The following is a 22241-nucleotide window of genomic DNA, read 5'->3' as shown; positions in this document are numbered from 1 at the left end:
AACAAATTGAGGGTTGCTGGAGTGGAGGGGTGTGGGTGGCTGGGTGATGGACATTGGTGAGGGTATGTGTTGTGGTAAATGCTGTGTATTGTGTAAGACTGATGAATCACAGACCTGTACCCTGAAACAAATAATACATTGTATGTTAATAATTAAAAAAAAATAGTTTTCAATAATCCAAAGCTGAGAGATTTCAAGAAATGGTAAAGGAATTTCATGACACAAAAGGTAATGATACCACACAGAAATTTGAATCTACATTTAGGAATGTAGAAAGCCAGAAATACGTAACATGGGGGTAAATATATGTGACAACATAAGAAATCTGTTTTTGGTCTCTGCTTCCTGGTCCTGATGTGGAGCTCCTAAACTCTTGTAAAATTTCCTGGGTGATGAGGATGATAGGAGCATCTTACATAGAGTGCCTATATCCCTTGGAATTCCTGGGTGATATGAACATCTTTTGTCCTAATGAGGTGACACTTGGTGGGCTCCTAGAAAACTTCTTAAGATGATGGCTGGTTACCATAAAGACTAAGCAGTGATTAGAAATTTGGCACTTTCAGCCCCACACTCCATCCTCTGGTGAGGGAAGAGAGGCTGAAGATTGAGTTAATTGATCATGCCTACTTGACAAAGGCTCTATAAAAATCCCTAAGCTAAGAGGTGTGGAGAGCTTCTGAGTTGGTGAATGTATCCATGTGCAGACAGGGTGGCACACCACAACTCCAAGGGAACAGAAGCTCCTGCACTTGAGGGGTGCCTGGGTGGCTCAGTCGTTAAGCATCTGCTTTTGGCTCAGGTCATGGTCCCAGGGTCCCGGGATTGAGCCCCGCATTGGGCTCCCTGCTCAGCAGGGAGTCTGCTTCTCCCTCTCCCACTCCCCTTGCTTGTGTTCCCTCTCTCACTGTGTCTCTCTCTGTCAAATAAATAAATAAAATCTTAAAAAAAAAAAAAGAAGAAGCTCCTGCACTTGGGACCCTTCCATATTTTAGCCTGTGTACCACTTCATCTGGCTGTTTATTCCTATTCTTTATAATTTCCTTTATAAACATAAGTTAAAGTGTTTCCCTAAGTTCTGTGAACTGTTACAAATTATGGAGCCTAAGGAAAGGGTCCTGGGAACCTCTAATCTTTAGCCAAGTTGGCAGAAGTGTGGATGCACTGGGAATCCACTACTTGCTATTGGTGTCTGCCTGAGGGGGCACTCTGTGGGACTGAGATTTTAACCCGTTGGATTTGCACTAACTGAATAAATAAAGTCAAAATTGAATTAAATTATAAGGCACCCAGTTGGTTTCCACTTTGGGTGGAAAACTCACATATTTGGTGTCAGAAGTGTTATGCATAGACAAAAAAAAAATTCATTTAAAATAATAGAGATTTTTTTCTGATTTTTTAATCTCTTAGAAAAGCTAATACATTGTTTAGAGCAAACATCATAAAAACATACAGTGGAGTTTACAACATACGTAGAATCAAAATGGGTAGCACTAATAGCAAAAAATGTGAGAAGGTAAAGGATTTAAGTACACTTTGACAAATTTCTTACCACATAGGTGAAGTGGTACAATATTATTTGAAGGTAGACTGTGGTAAATTAATGATGTATACTGTAAATCCTAGGGCAACCAGCAAAAAACAAAATATAGTTCATAAACTACATTAGTTTTCTATTATGAATGTAACAAATTACCACAAAATTTAGTAGTTTAAGCAACACAAATTTATTATTTTATAGTTCTGTAGGTCAAAAGTCCAACACAGGACTCACCCCACATTAAAATCAGGGTGTTTGAAGGGCTACATGCCTTGCTGGAAACTCTAGGAGAGAATCCATTTCTTTTCTTTTCTTTTTTTTTTTTTAAGATTTTATTTATTTATTTGAGAGAGAGAGAGAGAGCATGAACGGGGGAAGAGTGGGGGAGAAGCAGACTCCCCACTGAACAAGGAGCCTGATGGAGGGCTCTATCCCAAGACCCAGGATCATGGCCTGAGCCAAAGGCAGATGCTAAACCTACTGAGCCACCCAGGCACTATGAGAGGATCCAGTTCTATAAGCAGCTGGGTTGTTGTCAAAATTCAATTCCTTGGGGCACCTGGGTGGCTGAGTCAGTTAAGCATCTGACTCTTGATTTCAGCTCAGGTCATGATCTCAGGGTTGTGGGATATGCCTCAAGGCCATCTCTGCACTCAACTCAGAGTCTGCTGGAGATTTTCTCTCTGCTCCCCCAACCTCTGCTTGCTTTCTAAATAAATAAAGTCTTTAAAAAAATTCAGTTCCTAGCAATTATAGGACTGAGTATTCTGATCCTTCTTGGCTAGTCCCAGATGCAAGACACCACCCACATTGCTAGGATTATGGTCTCCGTCCACCTTCAAAGCCATGTTTTTTTTTCTGTCTCATTTCTGCCTATTAGCTGAGAAAAGTTCCTCAGTCTTAAGGTTTTATGTAATTAAATTGGGTTTATCCAGATAATCCACAATAACTCCCAATTTTAAAGTCAACTGATTAACAAACTTAATTCCATCTGCAAACTTAAGTCCCTTTAGTGATGTAATATCACAAAAATCCAGGGATTAGAATGTGGACATCTTTGAGGGGCTATTATTTTGCCTACCTCATAAACTAATAGTAGAGATTAAATGGAAATAATAAAAATATAAAAGCAACATATTTAATCAAAAATGAACAGGAAAGGAGAAATAATAACAAATAATAACAAATAAAATAACACCAACATGAAGTTTTTTATTTATTTATTTAGTTAGTTAGTTAGTTAGTTAGTTAGTTAGTTTAGAGAGAGAGAGAGAGAGCATGGACAAATGGGGGGAGGGGCAGAAGGAGAATCCACAAGCAGATTCCCTGATGAGTGCAGAGCCTGACTTAGTGCTCAATCACAGAACCCTGAGATAAGAGCTGAAACCAAGAGTTGGTTGCTTAACCAACTGAGCCACCCAGGCTCCCCAACACCAACATGAAGTTCTAAACACAACCATATCTATATAATATTAAATGCATGTGGTCTAAACACTTTAATCAAAAGGCAGAGATTTTCAGATTTGGAAAAAAATGTAAGACTCAATGCTATGCTCTCTCTAAGAAACTCTTAGTATAGGGGTGCCTGGGTGGCACAGATAGTTGAATGCCAGACTGTTGGTTTCGGCTCAGGTCCTGATCTCAGGGTCCTGAGATTGAGCCCCACATGGGGCTCTGCAGTCAGCGTGGAGTCTGCTTGAGATTCTCTCTCCCTCTTCCTTTGCCCCTCCCACTCATGCTCTCTCTCTAAAATAAATAAATAAATATTAAAAAAAGAAACTCAGTATAAAAATACAAATTATTTAAAAGTATAATAATAAGAATTCTAGTTATAAAAAAGTTGGAGTGGCTATATTTATGTAAGACAAAATGGACTTCAGAAATTGGGTAAAAGCTATAAGTTTTTATTGTGGTGACAGAAGTGAGCTTTCTACCTAGATCTAGAGATTTTTTTTTTTCATGCTACACTGATCTGATGCATAAGTCAAGAGTATTACATATATACATAATAAATACAATGAATAGTAATGCATATATGTATTATATTTGTATTATGTACATATATAGTGACTCTATGATAGTGTTATCCAAGAACTCTCAAACTCATCAAATAGTATGTATTGCTCTAAAAGTTCAAGATAAAAGAGAAGACAACTTTTCCCAATTAATTTCATTTTATACTTGTAGCATCAACTAAATTGAATCATATTGAAAGTATATATTTAATTTAGAATATTAAAATAATTTTATGTCTTGTCCTTTTCTGTTACTTATGATTCTGATGACTCTTGTAACACAGTTTTGTGTATAAATATATTATTCAAATAGCACAAACTCACTGTATTTTTGATCTTCAAGGTAACATAGAGATCATGTTTGGAAAATCCCCACATTATCTAGATGTTGACATTAAAGTCTAGATAAAATAACTTAACCAAGAAAGGTAGTGCCATGACCCAAGCCAGTGACCTGAATACAAATCAGATACCTCGATGTTCTGGATCTAAAACATTATTACACTTCATCAAATTTATCATTCACCACACATGCACTCTATAAAAATTTCATTTCTCTTTAACATAAAAGGTAAACTCTTAGTTCTATTGTGTTTAAAATTTATTAAACATCTGTTCATGTAATATTTTCAGAAATATTATTTTATGTTGATGTCTGCATTGTAGAATAAGTTCTCAAAGTAGAGCTACAAAAAATATTGAGAGGTTAAGCCTAGTTTTCTTTCACTATTGAAAAAATAAGAAGGATGAAGGTGTTGGAATTGACAAGGATGTTTACATAATACATCATAAAAGCTGGGCAGAGATAATTTTAAAATGTATGTTTTACAAACTCTTAACTATAGAGGACAAACAAATGGTTACCAGAGGGGAGATGCATGGGGAGATGGGTGAAATAGGTGAAGGGGATTAAGAGTACACTTACCATCATGAGCACTGAGTAAAAATGTATAGAATTATTGAATTACTGTATTGTACACCTGAACCTAATTTAATACTGTATATTAAATATACTGGAATTAAAATAAAATTTAAAAATTAAATTAAAATCAAAAATAAAATAAAATTTATATATATATATATATTTTTTTAAAGATTTTATTTATTTATTTGACAGAGAGACACAGCGAGAGAGGGAACACAAGCAGGGGGAGATGGAGAGGGAGAAGCAGACTCCCCACAGAGCAGGCAGCCGGATACGGGGCTCGATCCCAGAATCAAGACCCTGGGATCATGACCTGAGCCGAAGGCAGACGCTTAATGACTGAGCCACCCAGGCGCCCCATAAAACTTATATTTTAAAGATTGATGATTGGTCAAAGGAAACTTAACCAATTGGGAAGATGTGATATAAAGAATCCCCAAAAATCTCTCATATGGGCTATTCCAGTTACTCCCTTCTGGTCTCCCAATTTCCACACTTGCTCCCATATAATTCACATGGCAGACAGTGTTTCCTTTTAAAACAAAAATCAGATGGCATCACCCCTTGCTTTTAACATTTCAGTCATTCCTTATTGTACTGAAAGAGTCCAGAGTATGTTTGCTGGAATCTAATGCTCTATTATCTCTCCACTGATTCTTCATCATCTGTCTCTAAGCAGGAGACATGAGATGGTGAATCTCTAGTTGCTGGCCTTCTGCTCACTTTCTCTGGACATTTTCTTATATTTCATCTACCTCTGCATCCCTAACACTGAGAGTGAGTCTTCAGGGTTTGGTTGAATCCCAGAGTAGTCTTTGCCTTTTATCTGCACAGCTGTTATACCCACTTTGTGTAACAAAGTGCCCTTTTCCACTTTGACCAGGACTAGTCAAAATGTAGATAAGCAGATACTCACCTGGAAATCAGATGTCATCTCTCCTTCTTGCAGACACTTGTAGACTTTACAAGGGTTCTCAATGAGACCTTCACATTAAACATTGGGAAACAAGCCAGTTGAGTTCTCCATTCTCAATAAGCAGGTGAAGGCTGAAGATAGCGTCTCTTAAGTAACTATGAATGTTCACCAAAGGGTGACAGCTCTTCTCTCTGCTTCCCAGATATTTTATTCATAAAGGCAGTATAACACCATGGGTTTCTCCATTGTGCCAGAAAATGAGATGGGAGGGAGGATGTGGTTCAAAGGCATACCAGGAATCCCACACCAAGAATTCCATTCCCTTGAATAGTTTTGCAGTGTTTAGTATATTTGTTTTTGATAGGTGCCTTTCTTTGTGTAATCCCTGAGCATTTGACAATTTCTGGTAGTAAGGAACAGGTTCAACTAATTTTTCAAGCCATGCTGCTTTAAAAGTAAGCTCCATGAGAATAAGGGCCTTATCTATATTTTCAATCCTGTATCACCAGAACCAAGGTTAAGACCTGAAAAGTAAATAGGAAATGAGAAATTCATGTATGCTCTATGTTTATTTGTTTGAGTGGGAGAATTCTGTTTTGATTCTACAATTTTAAAAAGAAAAATGCAAACAATGAAAAAAATCACTAAATTTCTTTCTCTATGCTTTTATGAAAGTGCCACAAACACCTCTTTTACCTTTATATACCCATTGCCCAGCATGGTGATGCATAGATAGAAAGCAAAATATGTTTTGACACATTAATAAAATAAATTCCAAAAAGGTGGTTAAAGTTAGAATTTCTTAAGTCCAAAAATCTCCTAGTCGGTACTTATTTAATTTTAATACTAAATATCTTAAAAATGCTAAATAGGGTTTAAAAATTAAATCCTACATATATATATCTTTATTTTCAATTATTTATACACCTTGGAGTGTAAAAAGTATTTATCAAAATAGATTGTGTACTAGAATATAAAATTAACCGCATGTGAGAATTTCATTCATAAATGGTTAAACTACTCTTCAACCCCTGGTGTTGAAGATTAAATTCTTTGGATATTCAGTTTTCAGAAAGTCTCCACAACTCCAAACACATCCTATTTTTCACACCAGTTAACTGAGTTATTATCTTACTGTCACTTGTAATGAATGGAAAATAGCAAATAAAACAGCAACTGGTCTACTGAAATACCTATTAAAGCTGGTTTAAGCCTGGCAAAGAATAGTTGAAAGTAAATTTTTAAATTATGCTTCAAAACACTGACATCTCATGTAATGCTATTTAGGACACAGAGCTTCAGTGGAGCCTGTGGCTTATCCAAAGAAACACACACTTGGATTGTTTGTACCTTGGGTGCAAACCCGTTCTGTCATCCCTCTATATCTGTGCCCATCCAGTGCTCTCTGCTGTCTCCCATTACAGCTTATTTGTAATTGTGAAAATTGCCTTGAGGGAAACAGAAGACAGAGTATCTGTGTAAATTACATGATGGTTATTCTTTCTCAGGATACGTATTCCTTGTGAAATACCATAATCACCATGGTTCCACAAAGATATAGAGCATTAATGATGTTATTTATTATGTGTTCATTTTACTTTTGTTAAAATTTTACTTTTTGTAAAATTTCTTTGGATGAAGATGAATTGTATTTCTTTATTAATAGACATTATTATTCAGTAATACCTATATACATATAAAAAGGCATTCATCATGACAACCTATTTATTAAGAAAAAGTTTGAACACTAAAAAGAATGGAAATGTATCTAATATAATTACAATAATAAGTGCCATTGAGTGAATGCATAATTAGTACTAGATGCTTTATATTCTGGCTAATTAATCCTCGTAACTATCCTGAAAGGTAGGTATTACCATCCCCACTTTACTTTGAAATGAATTACCCAAGATGAGTTTAAAGCCTTATTCCAGACTGTTGAGTAGGTGCTCTGGCAGGAATCAACTATTATGTTCCTTTATATTGCTTGCTGCTAATTTTGACTTTTAGATTTAGCTAATTATTTTATATCTTTGCCTTTAGGATTTGATACCAGTATTTTGCCAATTTGCAAGGATTCACTTGGCTGGATGTTTAATAGACTTGACACAAACTATGACCTGTTACTGGACCAGTCAGAGCTCGGAAGCATTTACCTTGATAAGAATGAACAGTGTACCAAGGCGTTCTTCAATTCTTGTGACACATACAAGGACAGTTTGATATCTAACAATGAATGGTGCTACTGCTTCCAGAGACAGCAAGGTAAAAGATGAGACACCTACTGATGCAGATAGTTGACCTGCATGTCAAATTTTATCCATCTCTTCATGATTTAAAAAAAATAGTACATTTTACCCCATTCTTTTTAGTAGATATTTTTCTCATTAGAGTGTTTAATAAAAGAGCAAATAAGCAGCATGTTAAACAATATAACTCTGCTAGGGATACAAAACAGGCTAAACAAGATGAAAAATAGTAATTAATATTTCATATTAATGCACTTCATTATAGTTTCCATTATGAACCACCAAGAAGCACATAGAGATACGAGAACATAGATATTAAAAGTAATCATTAAAATTAATTTGCTATCTGCTTTGCCCATGGTGTAAAATAAATGGTTTTTTTTTAACAACTGTACTGTGGAGTTTTAATGTTCTATTTTGTGATCTTATTAAATGAGCTGAATGAACCACTGCATTCACCATAAAGTTACTTTTACTCATTTGATTTTAAAATGACTTAGCCTTTCAAACTTTTAAAAATAACTTAGCTTTGTAAAAATTCACTAGCATAGAAAGTATCTTGATTCTCTGGAAGAGGCAAGATAACTGGAAATGTTGGGAGATGCTAGTTCTTTTGGCATCATTCTTTACTGGAAATGCAATGTAACATTGAAACCACGCTTACATAATCAATCATGGTGATTAGAATTAAATAGCTAAAGGAAAAAGATCCAAAAAACTCACATTATGATAAAGTTTGCAGAAACTAAGGAAACAATAGTATGCATAATTTTGATGCTAATCTTAAAAAACAAACTGGGAATTAGTCTAATGTGATACACCTGCTATTGTTACCTCATTTTAAAATTCTTTATGGCTAAGAGAATGTACAAGCTACATTAAACTGTATTAGTTATTCTCAGCTTTTCATATGTAAAACTAACACCTTATGTGTTAGTTTTAATCTTTAGATTAAAGTCTTTAAGACTTTAAATCTTAATTACTTCTCCACATAGTAATAGTTTAGTAACTAGGGATGAAATGATTATCCATAAATTGATTAGCAGTGAGTCAACGGCAGGATCTGTAGTTTAACTACTTACAAATTACTTTAAACAAGGTTTAAAACTTAGATTTTCTTTATTAAAATACTTTGAATCCTACACACACACACACACACACACACACACACTGTTGATTTTACTAACGCGTATTTGCTTACTAGGTAATTGCCTCTTCTAAAAACCTACATGTTAGTTTTATTTATTTGTTATTTTATTTTATTTATTTATTTTTTAAAGATTTTATTTATTTATTCGACAGAGACACAGCAAGAGAGGGAACACAAGCAGGGGGAGTGGGAGAGGGAGAAGCAGGCTTCCCGCTGAGCAGGGAGCCTGATGCGGGGCTCGATCCCAGGACCCTGGGATCATGACCTCAGTCAAAGGCAGACACCTAACAACTGAGCCACCCAGGCACCCCAACATGTTAGTTTTAATAACTAGTGTACATTTAAATCATTTAAAAAATAGAAAAGCAAATCCTGGTAAACCACTATAAAAAGATATGTGGTCTTTTTATTATGTTATTTCAGTTAATTTTTTTTTAGTGTTATGATGGCATATTTAGTGTTTATCCACGAAAATTTAAAAATATTATGAAAAATTCTGGAGGTTTCTTCCACAGAAATAAATACTTTCATCTTGAAACATTTCTGGATTTTGCGGCAATATTTGTACAACTGATTAAAAGTCCTCAAAGAAAAATTTTGCTTTATATACTTTTCATTTATTAAGTAGTATTCACCCAAAGTGTTAAAATCTTTATAGCCACGTGAAGATCTCTGAAATCATTTAATACATGGCAGAAATAAGCAAGTAAAAGGATTTATACATCTTCCTCAAAGCTTAGGAGAATTTGGTTAATTATGTTTACTACTTTAGTATACTAGAAAATGTTACAAAAGCTCTATCAAGGTAACTGACAAGAATAAAAATAAGAATTGGCTCATTAAGTAATTTCATGAAAAAGAATAACCATTTATTTAAAAATATGTTTTCAAATGTTTCACCTTATAAAAGAATGTGTTTTTCCTCATTATTTATTCAATAAAACAACAAATTCTTTAGCTGTAATTGGAATAAAATATATTTGCCTATATGTTAGAGTAATATGTATAATATATATAAATATATAATATATAAGTAATAGTTATAGATACATAAATATCTTTGCAAGTGATTTTAAATGATAGTTGAATCTTAATTAAGCACTCCAAGTATACCTAAGTTAAAGGCCAGACAGAGCTGCCTTATAAATAATAGGAAAAATATTTCAAAATCAAATATTATGTGTAGATGAACAGCTGAATCTGTCATGATTTCTCTTGAAAAAAATTTTTTTTTTTTAAGAGAGAGAGAGAAAGTACGAGTGGGGTGAGTGGCAGAGGGAGGGACAGAGGAAGGAGGAGGGGGAGAATCTTAAGCAATCTCCTTACCTAGTGAGGAGCCTGACTGGGACTCAGGGCTCTCTCTCATAACCCTGAGATCATGACCTGAGCTGAAATCAAGAGTCAGATGCTTAACCAACTGAGCCTCCCAGGCACCCTTCTCTTGAAATTTTAAAATGTTCCTACATACATAGCTTGTAGGTACGCATGTTTATTCTGTGAGGTTATTAATCAAGAGTCAGATTCAAACATACTTGGATTTTCAGGCAATGTCATAGCAAACATATAGAAATATTATTTTTACTTTGCAATAACTAGCCCATAGCACTTAGAAAAACTGCTTTCAATATAATATTGAAACTTCAGCTCAAATTATTCCTCTGGGTTCTAAATATTATATTTAGAGGGCAATAAATTTTTAAATGTCTAGTCTGTAATCTCATACTATGTAACTTGATTCCTATTACTTTAATATGTAGTATAAGAGACCCATTATTATTAGGAAAAACAAAAAGATAAATTGGATCAATTTCAAAATGAAGTAGAACAATAAGCTAATTATTTAGACTTTTCAAAAAAATTACTTTTTCTTTTTTTTGAAAGATCAGGTTCTTTTTAATTTCTAGAAATAAGAAAAAAAATCCAAAATGCTAAAAGAATAATTTAACAAATATCCATATACCCATCACCCAGAAATAAAAATTGTCAACATTTTATAATATTAGTGTCAAGATTTTTTTTTTTTTTTTTTTTTAAAGATTTTATTTATTTTTTGACAGAGAGAGACACAGCGAGAGAGGGAACACAAGCAGGGGGAGTAGGAGAGGGAGAAGCAGGCTTCCCGCAGAGCAGGGAGCCCGATGCGGGGCTCGATCCCAGGCCCCTGGGATCATGACCTGAGCCGAAGGCAGACGCTTAACGACTGAGCCACCCAGGCGCCCCAAGATTTTTTAATTAAAAGCATTATAGGGCACCCGGGTGGCTCAGTTGGTTAAGCGACTGCCTTCGGCTCAGGTCATGATCCTGGAGTCCCGGGATCGAGTCCCACATCGGGCTCCCTGCTCAGCAGGGAGTCTGCTTCTCCCTCTGACCCTCCTCCCTCTCATGCTCTCTGTCTCTCATTCTCTCTCTCGCAAATAAATAAAATCTTAAAAAAAAAAAAATTAAAAAAAAAAAAGCATTATAAAGTTGAAATCTCTTTTGCATTCCATGCCCAATCCAATCTCCTCTCTCACTCTGCTCTGGTAGGCACCATCAAATCTAGTCTCCAATCCACTATTTGTACATTTACATGAACACATATGTTTTGATGAACAATTCACACTATTGTGTTTATTATAAAATATGCATAGGGTGTCATTTTGCAACTTGCTTTTCTCCTCCCAAATATCACTATGTTTTTTTTAAATAAGTTTTTCTATTTTAATTGCAGTATAGTTAACATATAGTATTATATTAGTTTTAGGTGTACAATATAGTGATTCATCAATTCTATACATTACTGAGGGCTCATCATGACAAGTGTACTCTTTAGTCCCCACCCCCTATTTTTCCCATCCTTCCACCCACCTCCCCTCTGGTAATGCTCAGTTTGTTCTCTGTAGTTAAGAGTCTGTTTCTTAGTTTGTCTCTCTCTCTCAAAAAAAAAAATTATGTTTTCTTCACATTTTAGGTTTCCCAAGGAAAAAGACTTGATCTTATAAATTTTAACTATAAAATATATATTAAGCACTTTGTCTCATTTCCTCAGTACACTTTGTTACTTGCATGCAAATTTAATAACAATATTGTGAAATTGGTGTAATAATTTTTAAATTATTTGTTAGCTATACCCTGCCTTTTCCCTAAAAAGTTGTAGTATGGGAAAATAGGAACTAATTTATTGGTTTGCTGTTTCAATAATTTATGATGCATTTTTATATAGCAAGTTTTTAGAAAATGAGCTAAAATACGTTGAACTGTTTGAATATTATTAATTAGAAAATATATTTATTATACAAGAATATATATAATTATATATATAATAATACAAGTCAAGCTATAGTTTCTATTTAGAATTTTATATTTCTCTGAAAATATTTTCCTTTAGGTGGTTGATTTTGAAAATAACGTCATACTTATTTCTAAATTTGTTTATTTTTTAAAAGATGGCATATTAGAAATTATGGTATATTATGTCTTGTTTCAACATTGTATACATACTTAAAGTATCTGAATGAAACTAAAAAACCAAAGCCTGTCAGCATTATTCAGTATCAAAATTTATTTTTTAGATTACTTTTTTAATGTAAAGCTATTTCTCTGTATCATAGAGACTTTTAAATGAGGGAAAAACATAATCAGTTAATTGTTTGGGCACTAATCCATCAGTTAGATTTACATTGCTGATTTGATTGACTCTTTAAAAGTAAATGGTAAGAACCATTTTTCATCATATATTTCTTAGCATTCTTTCTTTCTTTTTTTTTTTTTTTCAATCCAATTCGGTCTCTCTGCAGAAAATCAAGATAATCTAATATCAGTAATTAGGAAAGCCATTCTCTCTCTCCATCTCTGTCCCTCTGTCTCTGCCTCTTTCTTTCTTTCTCAGCGTATGCAGATAGATACACATATATGTATCAATATGTATGCTCTATAAAAGAAATTAATATATAATATGTGTCTTTTTAAGCCATGTAAAGACCAACTTAAGTTTGATAACATAGAAATTATACTTTTTTGTTTAACTATAATCCTTGAAGTAACATTTTTAATGTCATTGCAGACCCACCTTGCCAGACGGAGCTCAGCAATATTCAGAAGCGGCAAGGGGTAAAGAAGCTCCTAGGTGAGTAATAGATCATTCTTCTGAAGCCTTTATTGCTTACATAAATAACCCCAGGGAAACAGCAACATAAAATCAATATTAATCCAACAAAGATAGACTACACTAAATTTCAGTAACAAAATTTATGAAGTTTTTGAAAGCCATTAAACTTACTTTTATTATCTTACCTATTGAAAGATATTATGTGTTTTATTACCCTAATATAATGTTCATTTGAAAGTTAAGTGAAAAAGAGATTTAAACAATGCTAAAGTTAAAGCATCAGCAGAAACTTTAATTCTAAATTTATTGTAAACAATTCAAGAATAATGACATGCATATATATATGTAGAGAGAGAGAGAGACAGACAGAGAGAGAGAGACAAAGAGAGAGAAATGGGTGAAAGATGGGTAAAAGCAAGCCCTGAGTACCTCAGGTAAATTTGGACAGACTTTTTAATGTTTTTCATCAGCACTTTTTACTAACTTACTTTTTTTTTTCTAACTTACTTTTAGCAAGTAAATATATGTATTAGATAGTTGATCGATAGATAACAAATTTCACCCAAAGCCTTGAAATATTAAAATAATCAAGAGATTATTAAACTATTATGCATGATTATTTTGTTTATTCTTCTAGAAATACAATTTTTAAGTAAACTCTTGTTCAAATAATTTTAAAGAAATTTTACAAAGATTAGTTTGCATGCATAGTTTGCATACATCCTTTATTCAGCTTCCCCCAAAGTTACCATCTTATTATGTATCAAATAACCATTGTCTATTTGTCAATTCTAAGAAATTAACGTTACTATGATTCTATTAATTAAGACTTACACTTTATTTGGATTTCACCAGTTTTCCCACTGATGTCCTTTTTTCTATTTTATGATCCAATGCAGAATACCACATATGTGATGGTTTTTTTTCCCCATATATATTAATGCCCTTGAGTATTTAATGGCACATAATTTTATAATGTTTTTGAATCTTATTATTATGACATGCTATCTTTGTAATTACAATATTGTGTGTTTAGATGAGTTTTTTTATATTACTTGAAAATCCATAGTTCAAAATGAAAAGCCTAATTGTTGTTGTAATAAAGATTTTTAGATGTGAGGAATTACTAATGATAAAACTACAATGTGTCATGTTTCTTTTAGCTCTGTTACAAAATGCATGCCATACCACAGCCCAAAAGTGAAATAATGCATTCATGCATAGGTTTCTTTGTTTCCACAAAGCAAAATTTATCCATGTACAATGGGAGAAGCCATTGAAATTCAGTTGAAAAATATTTTAGATTTGATCAAGGATTAAAATTCAAGATTTGATTATTTGAAGTTACAAAAAATGAAAACATATTTAGTGCCCATTTGGGAGGAGTCACTTCTATTTTTTTTATATAATAAACATGGAAGTTATAATTAGAAACCACTGAATGCCAGAAATGTTTCTTTTAATTTGAGCAGAATAATGGCACTTACCTGAAAATTGACCAGTTGTTATACAGGAGTAGGGTGCCACCTGTCCCCATTTGTGGGGTCAGTCTTGGTTGATGTCTGTAGTTCTGGTATGATTCTTAATAGCTCTCTTTCATTTTCAAAGGATACTGGCATAAAGTATAAATTAAATGGTCACACTAACTATACATCATAACGCTTTTATGTCAAATATATTCAAATTATGGTAGCTTTTTAAGAGGTAGAGAAAGAATGTTGAAAATTGTTCTAATTTTGGTGGTCTTAAATCCATGGAAGATTTTCCATATTGGTAATACTCTACTTCATTCAAAGACCAAATCTTTCAAAAGATTTATAATTTTAAAATTAAATTGATTATTTATATATCAGAATTTTGGAACTTTTTAAAGAGATAAAATTATGATCCCATATGGTTATGAGACTAAATGAATTGAAAGAATTTCATGTTTTATTGATTTATCCTGCAGTTTTTTTTTTTTTTCTTTCACTAGATAAATATAGTGTGATATATATATTGGTCACTGAGGAAAAAAAATAATGGTCAGGAAAGACAAGAAAATTTTCTACTTTCCTAAACCTTACATTGTTGTGTTGACGTAAACATTGAAGAAAGTGAATTCACTTCTAAATTATCAATTAAATGTTTATCATTAGCGATGTTCCAGATACTATGTTAGATATTGTAAATGTGAAAATAAATGTCTATCATTCCCACTAGACTGACTTTAAGAGTTGTTAATATAACAATCAAAACCAAGAGAACCTAGAATTCCCAATATAGAGGATATCACAGTGTAATGGTGGAAACAAGCAATGATAAACTATACACACACACACACACACACACACACACACACATGACATAAGAAGTATAACAGAAATCCTCCAGGTTAAGAGAAGTCTTCACATTATGGGTCATATATAAGTCAAGTCTTAAAATGTAAGAGGGAGGGAAGGAGGAGGGATTACAGATGAGAAAAAGATAAATGAAAAGATGAAGCAGTATTGAATTTGGGGAAAACAGCCTGATGTGGATGGAAAGAGCTTGGAATATATGAACAAAAATTTGGGGAAATGAAAGTAAAAAGTTGGCAGCGATGACGGTAAAAGGTGTGGTGTGCCATGCTGAGTGGTCTGGATGATTTAATACACATGGCATTAACTAGGTTCTAATCCTGTATTATGCCTCTGAGAACAATACCTTTTGCAGAATGAGAAAGAGGAATAGTAAATTTGCTTAACAAAAGAAACATAATGGCCTGCTCCATGACAGCAGTGACCTTACCTATCTTGTTCAACATGAATCACTAGTTCTCAACCTGGGTGGGGACTCCATGCATGTATGTCTTGAGTGAATTAATGCATAATTGGTGACCATCAAAAAGGAGCACAACTTATTTATAATGTGTGTGAGTGTGTGTGTGTGCTTCACAGGACAGTACATCCCCCTGTGTGATGAAGATGGTTACTACAAACCAACACAATGCCATGGCAGTGTTGGACAGTGCTGGTGTGTTGACAGATATGGAAATGAAGTAATGGGATCCAGAACAAATGGTGTTGCAGATTGTGGTAAGAAGGGTTGTTTATTTAATCATTTTTCAAGGACAGGATAAGTTCTTAAGAATCTCATTCATTTGTTCAAGCTCTCAATGAAGACATACTCTATGCAAAGAATATTAAATATATTGGGGGGAGGGATGGCAAAAATTGTCATTTCTAGCATATGAAAAACTTGCATAAATAATATATGGAATGGCACAACTTGGGTATTTTAAGATGGGTTCTTTTCACTACTCCAAACACAGAAAGGATGTTAAGTACCTCCTGTTTTCTTCTCAAGTAAGGCAGACCCTTGTCATCCACTCTATTCCAGGTCAGCTAACCCTAGCGTGTGCTTTGTCCCCATATAGCACCCTTTTGTCTGTATACCTTTGGAGAAATTGATTTAGGACGTATGCAGGCAAATTCACAAAAGAAAGGCTAACATTTTAAAAGTAAAGGACCATCAGTTGAAGCTATCTGAACATATTTCTTTATATTTGGGTGGAAAAAAACATAGTTTAAATGTTTGAAGGATAATTATAATTAATATTCTAATTATTTTTATGAATATGATGTTTATGTATAGACCTAAAAATAATATTACAGTTAAATTGAGCATCACATACATGTATTTTAAAGTTGTAAATGTGGTATCTTTTTTATTTCATAAAAATATTTTTTCAGAATGCAAATTTTAAATGAGTATTTTTGTTTGTACAATGGTGGTTTTCATTACAAAAGCCATTTAGCTGTACACACACAAAAACACAACATGCACACTCACATGCTCATGTACACACGTATGTACTAGGAATTAATGGATTATGTCTCAATTAATATACATAACCAAAAATGAGAATAAAGTACTTGGTCAGTCTTATATTTTAGATAATGTTTAGTTGTCTCCTTTATACAATTTTTTAAAAAATATTTTATTTATTTATTTGAGAGAGAGAGTAGAAGCAGGGTGGGGAGGAGCAGAGGGAGAGGCAGACTCCCCACTGAGCAAGGAGCCTAACGCCAGGCTTGATCCAAGGACCCTGGGATCATGACCTGAGCCGAAAGCAGACACTTAACTGAGTGAGCCACCCAGGTGCCCTCTTTAAGGCAATTTTTAAACTGACAGACTGTGATTGCTTAAAAATATAAATGGTAAACTATATAAAGGTAATCTCATCTAGTGCTTAAATGCCTCTTCTGCATTTAGTTATTCCATAACATTTTTAGTAGATTGGTTTTGGTTTTCTAGCCAGTGTTATTAGATTTAAGTAGGATGAAGTAGTATTCAGTACATGCTTAACATAACTTTAACACATAAAGAACATATCTTTCTAATATATAATTTAAAATGCCTGCATTATTAATTACAACAATTATCAGTGATGCCTGTGATGGATAAAGAATTTTAACTTTTTTAATGTTGTAAATAAAAGTTATATGGGAGATGAATTCAATGAGTGAAGAGGGAAATTGTTTTGAGAACATAACTTGAGTTTTCTTAGCATGTTGAAATTATTAAGAAGAAACATGATGTAGGAGGATAGAAATAACATTGTCCTCACATAAGATATGGATTTCAGTGTGTTGTATTATGATATCAATTTATAAACATTGGATTACATTTATAGGATTTGTTTTAATTAGCTACCAAAAACTTATAAGACTAAAATATTAGAAAGGGTAGGGGCGCCTGGGTGGCTCAGTTGGTTAAGCGACTGCCTTCGGCTCAGGTCATGGTCCTGGAGTCCCAGGATCGAGTCCCGCATCGGGCTCCCTGCTCAGCGGGAGCCTGCTTCTCCCTCTGACCCTCCTCCCTCTCATGCTCTCTGTCTCTCATTCTCTCTCTCTCAAATAAATAAATAAAATCTTTAAAAAAAATAAAATAAAATAAAATAAAATATTAGAAAGGGTAGAAGATAAATACACACTAACATTTGAGGAGTTGAAAAATAAATATAATGAGATATATGTGCATTATGGCCTCCATAAATAGTAATGAATGTATTTCTAAATATTTTTTAAAGTACTGACTTAGCTATGTTAGTTTTCTATTGCTGTTGTAATAAGTTTCCATAAATTTATTGGCTTAAACCACACAGATGTATTACCTTACAGTTTTATATGTCAGAAGTCCAACATGGGTCTTCTTGAACTAAACATCATCTGCATACTTTCTAGAGGCTCTAGAGGAGAATCTGTTTCCTTGCCTTTTCCAGCTTCTGTAGGTTGCTCACATTTCTTGGCTCATGGACCCTTTCCTCCAACTTCAAAGCTAACAATGTTGCATCTCTTTGACTCTTTGTAGTCACATCTCCCTGACTCTATCTGGGAAAGGTTCTTTGATTTTAAGGATGCATGTGATCATCTGAGCCCACCCAAATAATCCAGGATAATCTCTCCATCTCACGGTCCTTAATTTAATCACATCTGCAAAGTCCTTTTACCATTTAACATCACATTCACAGTTTCAGCAATCAGGAAGTGATGATCTTCAGGGAACAATTATTTGCCTACTACTCTAATAGAAGAAATTTAAATTTTTTTGTAAATTTCAACATTTCACATGGACTTCTATAAAAACTGAGCTGAGATCAATATTACTGAACTGAAAATATTGCATATCAGATCTCATTGATTCTGCTTTTTAGCACACAAATTTCCACAAATGATAAAGAATGGATTTTTCCTTATCTTTGTTAAGTAAGTTAGAGAGAAAAGTAAAATTTTATTAATTTGCTTAATTTATTTAAAGATTTTATTTATTTATTTGTCAGAGAGAGAGAGAGCGCATAAGCAGGGAGAACAGTAGGCAGAGGGAGAAGTAGGAGTCGGTAGGCGTTGGTGTGGGACTCAGTCCCAGGACCCTGGGATAATGACCTGAGCTGAAGGCAGACACATAACTGACTGAGACACCCAGCATCCCTAATTTGCTTAATTTTCATCATAATTTTATATCCCCCAGAAATTATCCCACTACTCAGGAATAACATTAATAACATTAATGCTTACTTTTTTCCCTAAGCTATTGATTTTGAGATCTCTGGAGATTTTGCAAGTGGAGATTTCCATGAATGGACTGATGACGAAGATGATGAAGATGATATTATGAATGATGAGGATGAAATTGAAGATGATGATGAGGATGAAGGGGATGATGATGATGATGGTGATGATCATGATGGATACATCTGATTGATGAGAGCTGAGATCAATATATTCTACATTTCTATTATTTACAAAGTGGTAACCTATTGGAATGACCTTCTTGCCCCAAAACAAAATGATTCTAAAACTCACATATATTTTGTATAATTATTTCAAATATTGGAGCTAATGTCATAGAACTTCATGTTTAAATTAGAATCATTTACTTTGATTTTTGATATGCCTTAGAGAAAAAGAAAATGCATATGGAGTCTAGCCAGACAAAAGAAAGTTAGGAAGAACTACTGATATAAACAAAAAGTTTTCATAAGAACAAACTATATATATCTCCCACAAACAAAACAACAACCAGGGCTTGAGGTTGTATATGTTATTTTTCTGAGAGAGATTCTAAGTTGAATTTACAATAACTTATTAGTGGCCTGGGTCCCAAGGATTTTATAAAAATAATCATGACCTTAACTGCTATTCCAAGTAGCATCTTCCCAAACCTACAGTGAGTGAGGGGATACCACAGGGTAAGAAAAACAGTGACAAGTGTAGAGTCCTCCATCGTGTTTACATTAATAGTGATGCTTTCAATTATGACATTACTCTGGATATGCTAGGATATTTTACAAAATGGCAAGTACAGAAAACCATGGATTCTGAAAGTTAAAACCTTAGTTGTCCTTTCTAATTTTTATTTTAATTCAGATAGCATTCTCATGTAGATTTTTTTATATTCTTAAACAGCATGATTTCTTTACCTTTCTAGATTTCTTTATCTTTCTGACCAGCAATTTAGGGTGCAAAATTTAAAGTAGGAAGACAAAAGGAAAGATTCATTTGAATCCACATTTTCACAAGAGGTTTGTCATTTGCCTCAATACAAATTTAAAAATCTTAATTCTTATTTTATTTCCTATTTTAGATAAAAATTTGCATTTAATCCTAGAATTATGCCATTTTTATTACTAGTGTCGCAACTTAGAGACTGTATTGTATGGTGCCTTGCAAAATAGAAATAGAAAGGTTTTAGCATGCATACCAATATAGGATATTAGGCAATATATAAGCACACCTAATTAACAAATTAATACCAGTAAAGGTACTGCTGCTGGAATGAAGAAATGGAATATGTTTCTTTCTTTTTTCTATTGTTACATAATTGCCATGTGGACTTGTTTATGATTATTGTGTAGAGTAGCATTTAAGATTTAACTGTAACAAAAATTACTTTAAGTGCTGTATTTAAGTTAGCATGTTAATTAATTGTGTAGACATTTTGGCAAACCATCACTTTTAAGTATATCAGACCTATGGTTTTGTGCCCATAATACAAATGGAAAACCCTATTGAATGTTACACATTGGTATCATAATTTAAACAGTGGGTCAACTCTTCTCCCAATATACAATTCATTAAAAGTAAAATTGGTGAATTATTTCCATTTGATTTATACACACTAAAAAATAAACTTTAATGTTGACTTTATGTAATATTTAAAGTACAATGCATTTTCTTTTTTTTACTGTTTATGTATAGTTTACAAAATAAAGAATCTTGTAACCAAATTAAACTGTTCCTTAATGATTTTCTGGGTTATAGATAAAAGCATGAAGGGTTCTTAATATTTTCCTTGATTTTTAAAATGAATACATCAAAAACTAGCTAGGAAAGTTTTTTGAAAATTTTGAATTTCAAAATCAGAGTTCTTGGCATCTTGGATATTGTTTTCCTGTATATGTTAAAAAATGATTTTTGTATGTTCATTTAATTTTTTCATTTGACATAGAATTGCAAAGTTTTTGTTGAGGGTGTTATTTTTAACCCCATTTTTGTGATATCATAATTAAAATATTGAGCTAAATTTCTATAGTAACAGCCTTTTTGAAGAGTGATAGAATAACCTTATCTACTTAACAAATGTATAAGAATTATAAAATATAAGTTGTAGATGGTTGGAAGAGGACAAAAAACCTACAAATTCCAAATAGAAGTTTAGTAAATGGATTTAAAGTAGCAAATATAGTGGCCTTGAAATTAGCTATTTTTTTTAAATTAAGCTATTTTTTAATTATCTTTCAGGCTCCCAGGAAAGCAACCAATTCAACAGTAAATATAAAATTGGAAATATTTACCTTATTAAACTTTATATAAAGTACATGTTTGTGTACAATATATATTTGTATATATGTGTATAAAATTCTATTTGTGATGTATATTAGGTCTCTTGAGCATCCCTTAATTCATTTTGTATATTTTAATTCAATACAACTATATTATTTATTTATTCCAAAAATATCAATATTGAGCACTGACTCTAACCCAGGCACTCTTCTAGGCACTGTAGATTCACTGGTGAACAAAATCATTATGAAATTAATATTCTAATGTGGAAGATAGGTGATACATTTAGTCCCAGCCCATAACATAATGTAATTGCATTCAGTACTGGAAAAAAATCAAACAAGCTATTTCTTAGATTTCACTTGGCTATAAAATGATGTAATTTGAACCCTCAAAAAGAATCCTTGATACAAAATCAAAATTTTAAAGGAGCATTTTTGGTTGAAAAGAATCAAACTACTGTAACATTTGTGCTTCTGTGTATGAGAGGCAGGACCCATGTAAGTTAAAAATTACAAGACAGTCTGAATCACAACAAACTAAAATTTAAACTCATTAAAAGAAAAAAATAGAAACATATAAATAAAATGTCAAAAGTTCCCGGCACGTCAAAAATCTAACGTGGAAATTCATAAATGCTTTTTGTTGTGCATACCTGGCATAAAAATGTGGATATGTTACCTAACACTATCCAGGGAACAAGCTGAATTAAAAACAAATGTAAAACATTTTAACGTTTATCGAAAGGATATGTAGCCTAAAGCAAACCTTGTATTTCTGCCAACCTTTTAACAAAATAAAGTCAATTAAGCCAAAAAATCAAAATCACTAGAATTTTCTAATTAATTAATAAAACAGATAGATACTGAGTTCTTTATTTTCTGTATAAATATTTACATATTTTCATTTTATATGAAACTCAAAAAGATGTGAAAAGTAACTCACAAAATAAACATTGATTCATACGACCTGCTCATAGCTTATTTAGAGTGGATTTAGAAAGTTTTATAAGAGAACATTTGATTTGAAATGAACATTTTGATGACATGTTTT

At 32.9% G+C, this 22241-nt stretch overlaps 1 protein-coding gene across 2 annotated transcripts in view; it reads left to right on the top strand.

The window, feature by feature from the left end:
* Positions 1 to 20414, top strand: part of SPOCK3 (SPARC (osteonectin), cwcv and kazal like domains proteoglycan 3) — a 483784-nt gene extending 463370 nt beyond the window's left edge. For both annotated transcript variants that reach the window (XM_078069416.1, XM_078069415.1), the window contains exons 8-11: positions 7440 to 7661; positions 12838 to 12900; positions 15801 to 15938; positions 18934 to 20414. In XM_078069416.1, coding sequence (XP_077925542.1) covers positions 7440 to 7661; positions 12838 to 12900; positions 15801 to 15938; positions 18934 to 19103 — 593 coding nt within the window. In that variant the 3' untranslated portion in view covers positions 19104 to 20414. The remainder of the gene's footprint in view (positions 1 to 7439; positions 7662 to 12837; positions 12901 to 15800; positions 15939 to 18933) is intronic.
* Positions 20415 to 22241: the final 1827 nt, after the last annotated feature.

This window comes from Halichoerus grypus, chromosome 3, assembly GCF_964656455.1.
Source record: "Halichoerus grypus chromosome 3, mHalGry1.hap1.1, whole genome shotgun sequence".
NCBI classification, from domain to species: domain Eukaryota; kingdom Metazoa; phylum Chordata; class Mammalia; order Carnivora; family Phocidae; genus Halichoerus; species Halichoerus grypus.
This window is presented reverse-complemented; position numbering and strand designations above follow the sequence as displayed.